The 13,546-nt window shown below is 29.4% G+C and overlaps 2 protein-coding genes across 3 annotated transcripts in view; both read right to left on the bottom strand.

Moving 5' to 3' along the window:
• LOC118064220 (rap1 GTPase-activating protein 1-like) overlaps positions 1 to 11,079 on the bottom strand; it is an 80,574-nt gene extending 69,495 nt beyond the window's left edge. Inside the window, exon 1 of one of the 2 annotated variants that reach the window (XM_035078672.1) lies at positions 10,462 to 11,079. In XM_035078672.1, the coding sequence (XP_034934563.1) occupies positions 10,462 to 10,808 (347 nt within the window). In that variant the 5' untranslated portion in view covers positions 10,809 to 11,079. Of the gene's footprint in view, positions 1 to 3,581; positions 4,036 to 10,461 lie in introns of those variants that run through there. The other variant, XM_035078674.1, reaches the window with a different exon arrangement.
• Positions 11,080 to 11,121: 42 nt separating this feature from the next.
• Positions 11,122 to 13,381, bottom strand: LOC118064214 (cytochrome c). Its single transcript, XM_035078652.1, has 3 exons — positions 13,227 to 13,381; positions 12,042 to 12,235; positions 11,122 to 11,751 (listed from the first exon to the last, which is right to left on the bottom strand). Exons 2-3 carry the CDS (start codon positions 12,220 to 12,222, stop codon positions 11,606 to 11,608), a joined length of 327 nt encoding a protein of 108 aa, XP_034934543.1. The 5' UTR covers positions 12,223 to 12,235; positions 13,227 to 13,381; the 3' UTR covers positions 11,122 to 11,605.
• Between the last annotated feature and the right edge of the window lie 165 nt (positions 13,382 to 13,546).

Consider the following 13,546-nt stretch of genomic DNA (forward strand, 5'->3'; position numbering starts at 1 on the left):
TTGAGCGAAATATTTATTTTAATTTAATGAAGTTTTAAATTTAGTTGTTTTCAGCTTTCAGCTAGAGTAAATAAACTTTAAATTCTCTTTTAAAATGATAAAAACACGTAGATCTTGTTATATAAAGCTTTTTATGAGTTACTTGAATTGAGCTTCATAATGAAGAATGCAGAATGATGTAATCTGATTTTACTTTATATAATAATAAATAAATTTAAATTAAATTAAGATGAGTCTTGTTTGTGTCTGGTATCGTATTTTTTGTAAGTCTCATTTAATTCATTGTCCTGACATAAGCTTAAATTAATTTAGTTTCTTTACTATTTGGAAGTTTCCGTAGTTAACTTATGTAAGTATATACTTTAATATCTACAAGATCTTGAAATCAATTAAGAAGTTAGTTAATTTGAACCACAGACTTAGCACGAGTTAGATAAAATTAAAATGATTATTTAGAAAAAATTACTACTGTCAAGATGTTGAAGTTCATGAACAAGTACTAATAGAAAGTATTAAAACTATTAATGAGTCTTAAAAAAAAAGGAGGATTTAATGAACCAATAAAATGAAAATAAAATTAATTTGGTTCAAGGGTTAAAAATAATAAATCCAAGTTGGTAACAAATTCTCAAGGCACCTAATTCATTTATAGTTCACAAAAATATTAAATCAGTAATCCTGTAGTTTTCAATCCACAAACAAATTTTTCTTTACATATTTCATGAAATACGTTATTATCCATCAAAAGATCCATCCTATTCTTTACTTCAAACTTTTAACATTTATCATTAAATGATCATATTAGAATACGTTGATCATAATGAATTAAATGTCTTTCTTTCTTGGTGTGATAAATGATCCATGAAAAATTTATCAATGTAAATCACGGAATAAATGAGAAAAAAAAATAAACATATATTTAGATGTGGAATAAATCCTGAAAGGTGGATATATTTGTAAAGAATTAATCTTTATTGTGTGTTTTTTTGTATTAACCATCAACCTTTTTTCGCTCATGGCTTTCCCATCATGCTGAACTATCGTTTATATATATCCTATGTCAACTTTTAACGGGTTACATAATCTCTGTATGTCACCACCTGGCAGAACTAATTTGTTACTCAACGATCATCTCCGGCTCGTCCGATCACCCATGCTTCATTGGAATGAGGATGTCCTCTGTCCCGTGTCTCTCCTCTATAATTTTGCTCTACACCATCAACATCAACTTACACTCTACTTAGTGTATTTCATCATTCATCAATATTGTTCATTTTACATACTCAAAGTATCAAAATATCACACCCCTTTCCATTTAAATACACACGACCCCACATTCAGACGGTGGTTAATTCTGTACCCACTCCATGTTACTGGAGAAATATAGAGCTGTTGAGTACTTCAAACTCGAGAGAGAATGAAGAACTTTAATGTAAAAAAAACGTTAGAAGAATATACGTTCTTTGTAAAGATGTGCATATTTCGTCTTTAAAATTCCGTACATTTTAGATAAAATTCTCAAGGTCACTTTTTCAATTTATGCTGGAGGCCATTGAATGATGAAGTTGTAAATACAGCAATGGATTTAAAAAATAAAGAAAACATATTTACTAAATACATATAAACATGTTGAGAAAAATTACAAGTCATTTTGAATTTATAGAGACTTTCAAAACTACTCTTTGTGTAGATATTATGCTAATTAACCTGCCACTGATTGAGAAAATGATAAATTTTTTAATGAAGATAATAACTTATTACTTTTATTTAAAATGTATTTTATATCATTAGCCCAATTTCAACAGAAAATTCTCTTAGAATCAATAACAATTGGTTCAATAGCTTTTTTTAGCATGGATATTCATGAAATAGTTATTCGATCGATTTAAATGACCTATTAATATATTAAAAACAGACGAATAATGTTTATTCTACTTTCTATCCTATTCATAGTTATTGGTTATTTAAAAATAATTGTAATTATTTTAATGTTTAACCATTTAGTGAATATAAAAAGAGGCAAATCAATTAAATGAAACTAAAAACGATTTTTTCGATGAAACCTCCTGAGTTTGAAGATAAAAAATAAAGGCAAGAAAAAAATAAATAAAAATTTAATCGAGCCAGACCCTTTGATGTATTCAAGTAAGAATGAGCTCAAGAGCCAATGAATGGGAAAGCAACCTCCAAAACAGATATATTTATAGCAATACCTCTGCATTTCATCGACAAATAGAATCTGTATGCAGCTTCTACTACTATACCATTCAAAGCTAACAATTTAAAGCTTCTTGCTTCTTTCCCTCTCTTTTCATTCGTAAATTAACCTCATGGCCCTGGAAAGCGGCCTCGAGTTTGTCGTGACCTCACTCCTTATAATCTTTCCCCTCTGTTTAATTCCGCAGTGTCAATTCAATTTGGCGTGTTACTCGCCACAAATACAACCACCATCCTCTATACCTATTTTATATATCTATTCGCTAAATAGTGACAAGAGGAGCACAACGAAAGGGGTTGTAGGTGCGCCAGCGCAAATCCCTGGACGATTCCCGGGACACCTGGATTTCCAGGTTGTGTGGGTAAGCGAGAAAAACGTCATGTTTATCCCTCTTTTCCATCATATCCTTTTCCTGGAGAGATTACACTTGGTATATTATATGGCTATTAAGTGCTATTAATAACTCTCACTGCCCTTTCAGATTATTTTGAATCTGGAATTAAAAGTCATAAATGAAAAATTTACAAAATTTTGTCAATTATTCACGTCACTAGATATCAATAATTATCCTAGTAATATTTATGATGATAATAATAATAATAATTGATTTAAACACTTTAAATTATTAATTTAGTTCGATAATGGTGGTATATTGACGATAAAATCAAAAGAAGCTTATATTAATGTTCCTCATAAAATAATAGGGGAAAAATAAAAAATCGGAAAAAGTTCATTGATGTTTTTTATTTAATTAAAAATTCCTTCAACGAACGATAAAGTTTATTGTAATAGGAAAATTAATTACGAGACAGAAAATGAAGACGATAATAATGTATATTAAAATGTCCTATCATTTACAGGCAGTATAAATTAACTTTTATTAGGAGAAATGTAAATTGTAAAAAACTTTAACTAACATCAAAAGTAATTTGATAGAAAATTTTAATAAAATATTTCGTCAGTTTTATTTAATATTAAATTTTTTTTTAGATTTGGATCGTTTTCATGTTACCAATGAAATATTCATAATGTGTATAAAGATTAGATGATAAGAAGTAACTGACCCATTTTTAAGCAAAAATTGAAAAAGTTAATGGAAGTTGTTTTAATTTATAAATGTAATGAAATAAAGTCTATTTTTATTTCATTCCTTTCTGCACTAATTATTCTTATGTAAGGATTGCTATAGTTTAATGTAATTACGGCCTAATTACTTATCTTTGTACTTGCACAATGGTGGAAACTAAGAAAACTACATGAGAAAGGACTAAAAATTAAGGGCGTATATTCACAAGCTAGACTCAAAGTAGAGAGTTCTGGAGAATGCAACAAGCGAATCACAGAGAATATAATATACATATACCTGTGGATTGTGCCAGTATTCTTGGTGTCTGGAGACAGCTGACCTCTTAAACAATGGTGGTTTGGAACTTTTAGAAGATCAAGTGATGATAGATGATGACGGAATTCTAAATTATAACCACGGATATCATCACCAGATTTACTGCTTGATTGTCTTCGTGATCCATCACCATTCCCACCCTCTGACAAATGCCGAATCAAGGGTCGACGCATTGCATACGCGGTAACTCCACGATCACGAGTTATCAGCGTGGCGACTTTCTCACACACGCGGGAAACTAACAATCATATTTGATGTAAACAGTACAATGTCCATTTGAGTCAAATAGTTAGTTATTGGCTTAAATTTGTTGTATATTTATGATACTAAGTTGGTGAGACTTGACATGCAATGAACAAATTACAGTCTAAGATGTCATCATCGAGAAGTTGAAGACGACAAATCCTAGAAACGACTGGCGCGCAACTTTGTCACGGTTATATCTTGCTGTCCTGCGTGGATGAACTGACATAAAACAAACTTGTTGTTATGTGCTTCCGGCCATCTTCAGGGGGTGACTAAACTACAGGGGGTATGATGATAAAATAAATACCGTTCGAAATTACCCTTGTTATTATCTACTTTATCGACTACAAATAATTTTTACAGGCAGCAATTTTACCGATTTGACCAATCGTCGTATGCAAAATGGAGTTTATTTACAAACAAAAGTTTTATTTATGTTAAAATAATTGTTGAATAGAATTAAATATCTATTCAAATAAAAGAGTTAAAAAATTAATTCATCAAATATAAAAAGTAGAGATAAAAACTGTCAAATTAAAAATATATAATGTCATGTTTGTAAACATAATTATATTATAACAAAACATTCAATTGATTTCTAAAATATTAATTTTGAATAAAAAGTACAATTGAAGCTTCAATTCATATATGGTTTTAATTTCAACTTAATACAACATCAGAAGTATTGATTAATGCGTATCAATGGAAAAATTTAAAATATTAGAAACTTCAATTTTGATAATAATATCTGTAATGTGACATAAAAATTCACTTAATATCATTATACGTAACAGCCAATATCCATTAATATATTATAACTAATTGATGAAACTATAATTAAATCGATAATATTATTCTGGTTGAGGCAAATATTCCTTGGTTTAATTTCTAGATAATTACGAAAATTGAAGGGTAAGTGAAAAAATTGTATAACAGAAATCTTATCACTCCTTACCCTCTTACTGATCTCCTACTGTATCCGATATAAATCTTCCACCTCAACGGTACCTTTTTTCTACTTTTGAAAAATAAACTGATTGATGAAATGTTTTTGTTCTATTACAATTAGATCGTTAGATGTGAGGAAATATCCCTTGACGTATGCAAAAAAAAACTACTCATTATTAACATAGATGAGAAACATTAGATAATCTAGGTTATACATTTATGTCGAAAGTACATGATAAATAACATAATATATGTATATTTTTATTCTCTTTCCAGTAGCGTTACGAGTCGTTTACTCACGTTCCATTTGTAGAATCAATGTTTGTGAGATTCTAGAAGGAATGAAAGTTTTATATAATCATTTTATTTTTATGAATTAAATTATTAGGACATAGAGTGCAAGTGATACAATACAACAATAATAAAAAACAACACAATGAATTGGTAAAGCAAAAAATGATTTTATTATCATATTCAATTAATATATCAGTGGTAGTCATAAAATATATTCGTCTAATAATCAACGAGATAACATTATTGACAATTGATTGATTTTTATTTGTTTTAAATCACTGGTATTTGGAGACTGATCAACAGAGTTACCAGAAATGCTTGAATAAATAAAAATATTGATCATTTGTAATTATAAACTAATGAACCTTTATCAATCTTGTCATCAGTGATAATCTGCAGGTATCTCGGTACTGAGATAATTAGTATTTAATTATATTCTTTGCCAAGAAGCAGATAATCAGGAGCATTTATTGCGTTTACATTTGACGCACTAATTATTTCGAGCTAAGTTAAAGATCTAAAGACGTCCTAGTCAATGTCCATATACGTTTAACGTTAAGGAAAATATTGAAGAACGTCGAGCGCTGTGATACCTCATTTTGGTTGCGCCTGTTGCGCAATAATATACATGTAACAAATTAATATATCTATCCTGTCCATTAAGTTGGACAGACGAATAGTTTTTTAACACCCAACTTGAGGAAGTAATGTAGCCATCCGAAAGACCCTCATCCAAGCAAACATTCCTGCTGATATTAGAGCATCGGGGGTAAGCCGATTTGTACACCTGCCTACTGTATCTCTACTTCGTGATGTTCTTGATGGTGTCGCGTTTATTGATGCGACTTCACTCTCGGATTTCCTTTCCTTCTGCTGTTGTTGCGGTGAGTATTTCATTCTAAAACAGTTCTATCATTCATTATCGAAAATACAATAAACTACATTTTATAACTTTCTCTTCTATTCTATTTTACGTCGTAACAATTAATTTAATATATTAAAAAATAAAAAAATATCTTTGTAAAGTATTTATTCCACTCTTTAAAAAAACTAATAACGTTATCTTAAATATTCTACATATAAGGATTTCAAAAAAGTCATTAAAAAAGTTGTCCTAACTTTTTTATTTTCTACTAATAAAAATTAGAATCGGATTCAAACTTTTTTTCATTAATTAGGAATTATTATTTAAATTGAATTAAATTTTAACTTTTTTTAAATTAACTACTATTTTTATCATCCAATTAAAAACTCGTCTTTGAACAGTATCGAACAATGGTTAGTTTATTTACTTTTTTATTGTAAATATCGTTTCAACACATTGCTTTGTCCATTGATTTGTAGTAAACAGAAGTGAAAAGAGCAGAAAATTGCTTATTATTGGATTAATTAACAATTGACCCATTTAACTATCATCTTAATACGAGAATCAAGATTATGCTGCATTGAGGGATGTTCTAGATTCTCATAAACCTTTATCTTTCAGTATCCAGTCTACTTCAAAACCGTTTACATGCTGTGAGAACAAGTTACATGTACGAAAGCTGCATCCAAATGTCATGAATGTAGGTCACGGTTCTGTCGCCGTCCGCAAGGTTTTGGATTTGATAACAAGTATTGCCATGCAGCATCATTTGTGCATCACATAATATCATATGTCATATGTGTAAGTATTTTTATTTATGCCACATAACATTTTATTATTATTTCTTTATTCAGTTCTTGATATAATAAAACGTTATATACATATATGTATGTACTATCGCCCTCAACTAATATAATACTCTGATGACAGCTTCACCAGCTGACGGTTTATTATTATTATCATTTTAATCCAACAGCATGTTTCATTGAGCAGAACAGATCCGCTCAAATATAAAAAAGTCTTTTGTGTATCACTATTTTATGCCTATAAGTTTTTGCTTTGCATTACTTTCCATTGGAGATACTCATGAAGTTACAGCTGATGATTTCACTAATTAGTATTATAATCATTACGAAATGAAATAACATTTTTGAATGAGCATAGTAACATTTTAGAGATAAATGTTAAAAAATTTTATATTCAATTTCTACTACATTTACGAGCTATTTTAGTAAAATCGTGTAATAACTTGGAAAATTTTAAGTGTGTTATTTCATTTGACCAGTTTTTCAATGACAATGTAGAGGAATAGAATACAAGATCAGCACTTTCTTCAGATTCATATTTTTTTTAAATTAACATAATACTTGAGTAGTTTACTAATATTTGTTGAATATTTTAAAAAAAGAAAGTTTACTTTTAGTTCACTCATCTTTAAATTGATCAATAATTATTATTTAATGTAAATGAGCAGTTTTAAAGATAAATTTTTGATATAATCACATCACTGTACTGAACATTAATATGGGATGGCTTGCTTTTAAGTTTACAACAGTCTTTCAGTATTTTTTTTTATAATTATAATCACTTGTTATGTATAGAAGCTCTCATAAAAAGCAGCTTAAGCTGCTTTAATGATATTTCGACATGATTTAATGATAAGCTTTAATGATATTTCGACATGATTTTCAACATAAAAATGTGGATTAAAAGCAACAGATTGGTAAGGAAAAAATTACTTTAATAATTATTAAAGTAATTTTTTCCTTACCAATCTGTTGCTTTTAATCCACATTTTTATGTTGAAAATCATGTCGAAATATCATTAAAATATAATATAATTTTTGAAAAAAGTAATACATCATGTTTTACTCTATTTATCTTGGCATTTAAACTTTTTTTATGGCTCTTTAGTTTTTAAATTATCGCTCGCCACCTCTAGAGTTGTTATGTTATCACATTTCACTCTCACGTTCATTATCTATTAAAAACTTCCCTGAATGAACAATTTTTTCCCCTTCTATTTACTTATTTTTAGAGTTTACATAATCGTTATGTTAAATAAGTAAACATCGAATCGATATATATTTATTTAAAAACGAATCTTAAAATTTTTATTATATATCTTCATCTTAAAAAATATTAGTAAACAAACTATTATGACTTCTCCTATGAATACTAATAGATTGTTAAAATAAGACGGATTATTTTTATATTTCTTTATTATTAATAAAAAATTTCTCTACATTTTTTGCCCCAAAAATAAACTAGCGTTGTTTAAATATCAATCTATGGGAATAACTTATTTAAAGTTTGTTATAAAAAAATATCTCTATAAAAAATAAAAGGTTTTCTCGTTGTTAAATTTATGTGTAGAAAATCAAGCAGATAATTTTTATTTATATATTTTTATTGGAATAAAAATAGGTCTATCATTAACACAGTTTTTGTTTATTATTTTTTCAAGTTGCCTAGTGGTTGAAATAAAGTAACTTATCGACATCGATAGTATATAAACTTGCTGAGTTAACTAAAAGGCCACATTGAAGAATGTCAAAGTCAGGGAAACAAGCAAGTATTTATGATATAAAAGGGTCAAAAGATATGTAACTATAAGCTAAAACAACTGTGCAGGGTAAAAGCGTGTGGGACGAAGATAAATTCGAAGCTATCCCAAGTGTCTATATGTCGCGCAAGCGCCTTCTTCGGTCAGCTGATTCCCTAGACCTACTTTTTCACAACCGATGATGTGATGAAGTCGAATATATGCACTATCAAGGCATATAGTTAATGTATATCAACACAAAGTAGGCCTAAATAACACTGGTATGAGTATATGCTAACACACGATACTCATGTGGTATATATCTGGTAAATACTGGCTCAACTTGTTACGTATTCAAAGGCTTGAAATGTATGTTGAAATATGCGAGAGAACTAAACTTAAAAAAAATATATTGAGTTTTCGACTTTCATTCATCTACTCCTCCGCTTCAATTTCTGTTGACTCTCACATTTTTTTACTTTGCTGTCACGATTACCAGTTAGTACAATAACAGACAGAATTGACATAAATGCTATAATGGTCGATTACCTACGCAAGAAACCTCAGTAATGAACTGATGCCTTTATAATAACGATTTTCTATTATTAGATATTTTTCTAGCATTCCACTATTACTTAATTTATCATCAGTACTATTTATTTATACTTTATTTATCCCTCATGCAAGCTTTCCCATCAAATATTCAAACAAACAGTCAATCGAAAGATTTCAAAATCCTTCAACATCACTTTCCATCGTTTTGAATACTTTACTAATCCCAGTCAATTAATTAAGACAATAAAAATTACAATATTCTTTTCCTACTTTAACTATTTCATTATCGATTGATGACCAAAAAGACCAATTATAGGCCTTATAAAATCTAATTATCAAAACTTTATTTACTTTATCAAGTGCTGAGAAATTGTTTAAGTCAACAGTTATAAAAACAAACAGTTTTCTGATTAATTAATTAAAGTAAACATTGAGTAACCATTGTAGGAGAATTGTTTTCCACTAACTTGCATATTTTTTGCAATATATAACATTGTCAACGAGCAAACTACCTAATGTTAATTTGAATTTCAAAATTTTTGCTACTGTTTACAAAGTGTCTGAGAATCAATACGACACAGAGTTAAATTAAAGAGTGGAGTAAAATTTTCTTAAATAAAAATTTGACCAAATCTATATGAAACTCGATCAATATTTTATATAGTATCTTCATATGAAGAAATAAATCAACTTACCTGATTTATAAATGATAAGTAGTTCTATGTAGAAGTTGAAGAACAGCAGAAAACTATGGTATTACACTGTATGAAGTCTCTGCGCGTTGTGTGGTGAACGCGAGGTGCAGTAGGGTACCAAAACTGCGGCAAGTAGTAGTAGAGGTGAGAGAAGGAGGTGGAAGAGCGCTAGAAGCTAGCACGTGTCCATGGACTCCGCTGATAGGAAGGAGAGGAAGGCTAGATCTCCAGCAAGTGGGGAAATCATCGCAGCGCCGACGCTGCATCGACCCGATGGTTTTCGGGTGAATTTACGAAGAAAATCTATTGTGTATTCACTGTGATAACTCACTGGATATCTAGATATTGGTGGCCTAGGAACCTGGGGCCACGTGCGCACGCAAAACGACCTAATTCTTGGTACTTGGAAAGAAGAGTGTTCCATTTTTTATGCGCAGACTCTTGTACCATCAGGATTTATCTCTTTTTTTTTTATTTGTCATATTTGGAAAATGAACTTTCGTAAGCTACGTCAGGAATTGAAACGATCGAACCAACATGTTGTTGTTCGGAAAACTTGACAACATTGAAAAAAAGCCATAATTGCAATACGAAAATAAGAAATTGATTGCAAGCATTATTACTTCAAGATATCGATAAGATTCATGATATATAATGTTTTTATTGCTAAATTTGATAAAGTTAATTACTTACTCATTTACAGCATCAACTGTTGATTCATTCTCGACATCTAGACTCGTTGGAGAATACAATGGAGAATCCGAAGAAAATGAACCTCTAGATAATTTCAGATCTACCTCATCACAATGCAGATGTTGCCAAGAATATCTAGATTTAACTGACGGACTTCTACAAAGACCAGATTTTTCAGAATCAGACGAAGAAGGTCCGGGACTTTTTGGACTTTTTAAATTGCCAGAACTAAACACACGACCTAACCGAATTCTCAAAGAAGTACGTTCTTTACTCCGAGAAAATCCACTTTCATCAGTTGTCTCATCTTTGTCATTGTTCAAACACTCATACGGACCACCACTCATTTTTAATAACAACAATTGAGAGTGAATTAAATGTTAAAGATCAAAAGCCAACTGCTGTTGTCAGCAGGGAAATTAAAACTGCCATAGTTGCAAAGATTTGTTAAGAATCACGGTAAAACCGAGAGAGAACTTCCTTTAATAACCACTTCCGTCCTTCTTTCCTACTCGTTATCAATCAGGTCAAATTTTTTAACCATTAAAAAGCTTATCAACCTGCCGGAATTTTCTTTAAAAAATCTTAAAACTTCGCATGTATGGATTAAACAATGAAAAACGATTATTTTCGCCAAATAAAATCAATAAATAAACAATATTGTGTGTTTATGGACAAATTTATATTTAGTTATTGAATTTGAACAAAGAAAATGATTTACATGCTATTCAATTGAAGAAAATAAATACGATGAAAGTGATCCATCAAATCACCAGGATCTTGATGGTTTTGTTTGGTTAATGAATTTCTTGAAATACTACATGCTTTCAGTTTCTTGAACCTTATCAACACGAGCATTAATACATTTATATTGATCATTATCTACTTATTATTAATTATTATTAACAATTTTTTACTAGACACTCACACGTGAATCCTTGAAATCGATTGACAATTTATTTCCCAAGTGAAATCAAGGAGTGCGTGTGGGCTGTGATGATTCAAGAGAATGATATAGAGAGAGGCAGTTTACGAAACAGCTGAACACTGAAAACACAATTACTTTTCGTGTGATGACATTTGGGCTATTTGAAGTATTGTATCTTCATCAAGTTAAGCTTGTCCGAATTTTTTCCTCACTCTTTTACTTAGAAGCCTTCTCGATGTAAGCAATCAAGTCTGCACGCTCTTGAGGTTTCTTCAATCCAGCAAATACCATCTTAGTTCCCGGAATGTATTTTTTCGGGTTTTCGAGATACTCGAATAAGGTATCCTTGTTCCACGTGATACCTGAAAAAATGATTTATTTTTCAATAAATTAATTAAATATTAAATACTTTATGAACTGATTTTGTGCAATAGCATGAATTTTGATTTAAAAATTCAATAAGTATTGCAAATGTAATCAGGAAAAGAAGTATCCGGAAAAGTTGAGTTTATAGAAAGAATAATTTTTTATAAAAACAAATTTTTTTACAAAAAAAAACCAATTGAGGAGTCAAGAAATTGAAAAAAAAAACAAATTTTTTTCTTTAATTTATAGAATTCAATTATCATCAAATAAAAAAATTATAAAATACCTTTAGAAATATTAGCCTCTGTGTATTGGTAGTTTTGAGCTTGACCAGTCTTCCTGCCGTAGATTCCATGAAGATTAGGTCCTACTTTGTGTTTACCACCAGCTTCTATTGTGTGACATTGAGCACACTTCTGTACGAAGATTTTTTTACCTTTTTCAGCATCTCCTGCGGGAACACCCATATTGTTTTGCTATCTGTAATATTAAAACAATCATCAAAGAATTATTGGTTGTTGTAATAATATGAAAATATTGATGAATTTTGTAGATATATTTCAAAAGTTTTTAAAAGTCTGATAAGTTTTAGAAATTTCAAAATTATCAAAGATAAATTATTTATCAGTTCATTCAATTCAATTAGAATTAGAAGCTAATTTTAAGAGTCAATTGACAAGTCTTAAACGGAATGATTATCAATTTAATTATCGAATAGGGTAATATTAGAATATTTATATGATAAATTGTTACATCACAAATATCATATTTCAATAACAATGTAAACTTTGGAATTTTCTCCTCGAACTTATCTGCACAGGTGAATAAACTAAAAATTTTTAACATTCACAGTTCTTATATAATAAAAATTTTAATGAAAAAGGTTCTCATAGTTAAAAAATTAAAATACATTGAGATCTTTATTGAAGAAAGTGTTCTAGATACTCTTTACCCAATAACTTTGACCTTGGTCTACAAAAACCAGCTACCAAAATTAATTCATAAAACATTAGAGAATGAATCTAAATGAATTTGAAGTTTTTTTACATTTATAGATTAAATTCTTGCGTGATTGATCATATGACTTGGGAAGATTAAAGAAAAAAAATTAAGCGAGGGCGCGTGTTAGAAAATGAGACACTAGGACACTGGCTCAGGGCCAACCAAGTGTTATATAATAATCCGTCATTTAACCTTCAAAAGTACACAAAAAAATCATTTCTTAGGTATGATTTAAGATTTAGTAAATTTAAATGAAATGATCTTAGAAACGTTTTATCAGTCAGGTTAAGACAGACGCACGTGCTACAAACTCTTGATCTCTATAAAATTTTCATTTATTCACTTGTTTCCACTAAAATTTTAACCTTAAATTATGCCTGAGACGACTTTTCACAGAAAAAACAAGAAAATGAATAAAATAATGACAAAAAATAAAAAAAGTCAAGTAATAATGGATAAGTCAATTTACCTGTCTCTTGTTAGCACCAAAAACGATCAATGAACACTCCCGTTGTCCAACTGTGATTAACGTCTGTAAAACGATCAAATCGATGGCTTGTGGTATCGATGTGTGGAGGCTGATGCAACCTTACGACATAACCTATGACGTCTTTTTAAAAAAGTTATAGTTTAAATAGCTGTTGTCAGATGGCGCAGGTGTTGATTTAAATAACTCTGAAATATCCTATATGAAATTATCTTTTATCATCAATATATCCAATTTATATAAAAATTATATTTATAATATAAAAAATTCATTATAAAATTAGTTTCTTTTATATTCGTTTG

Source organism: Chelonus insularis, unplaced genomic scaffold (assembly GCF_013357705.1).
Source record: "Chelonus insularis isolate UGA/USDA-ARS -01 unplaced genomic scaffold, ASM1335770v1 contig_16_pilon, whole genome shotgun sequence".
Lineage (NCBI taxonomy): Eukaryota > Metazoa > Arthropoda > Insecta > Hymenoptera > Braconidae > Chelonus > Chelonus insularis.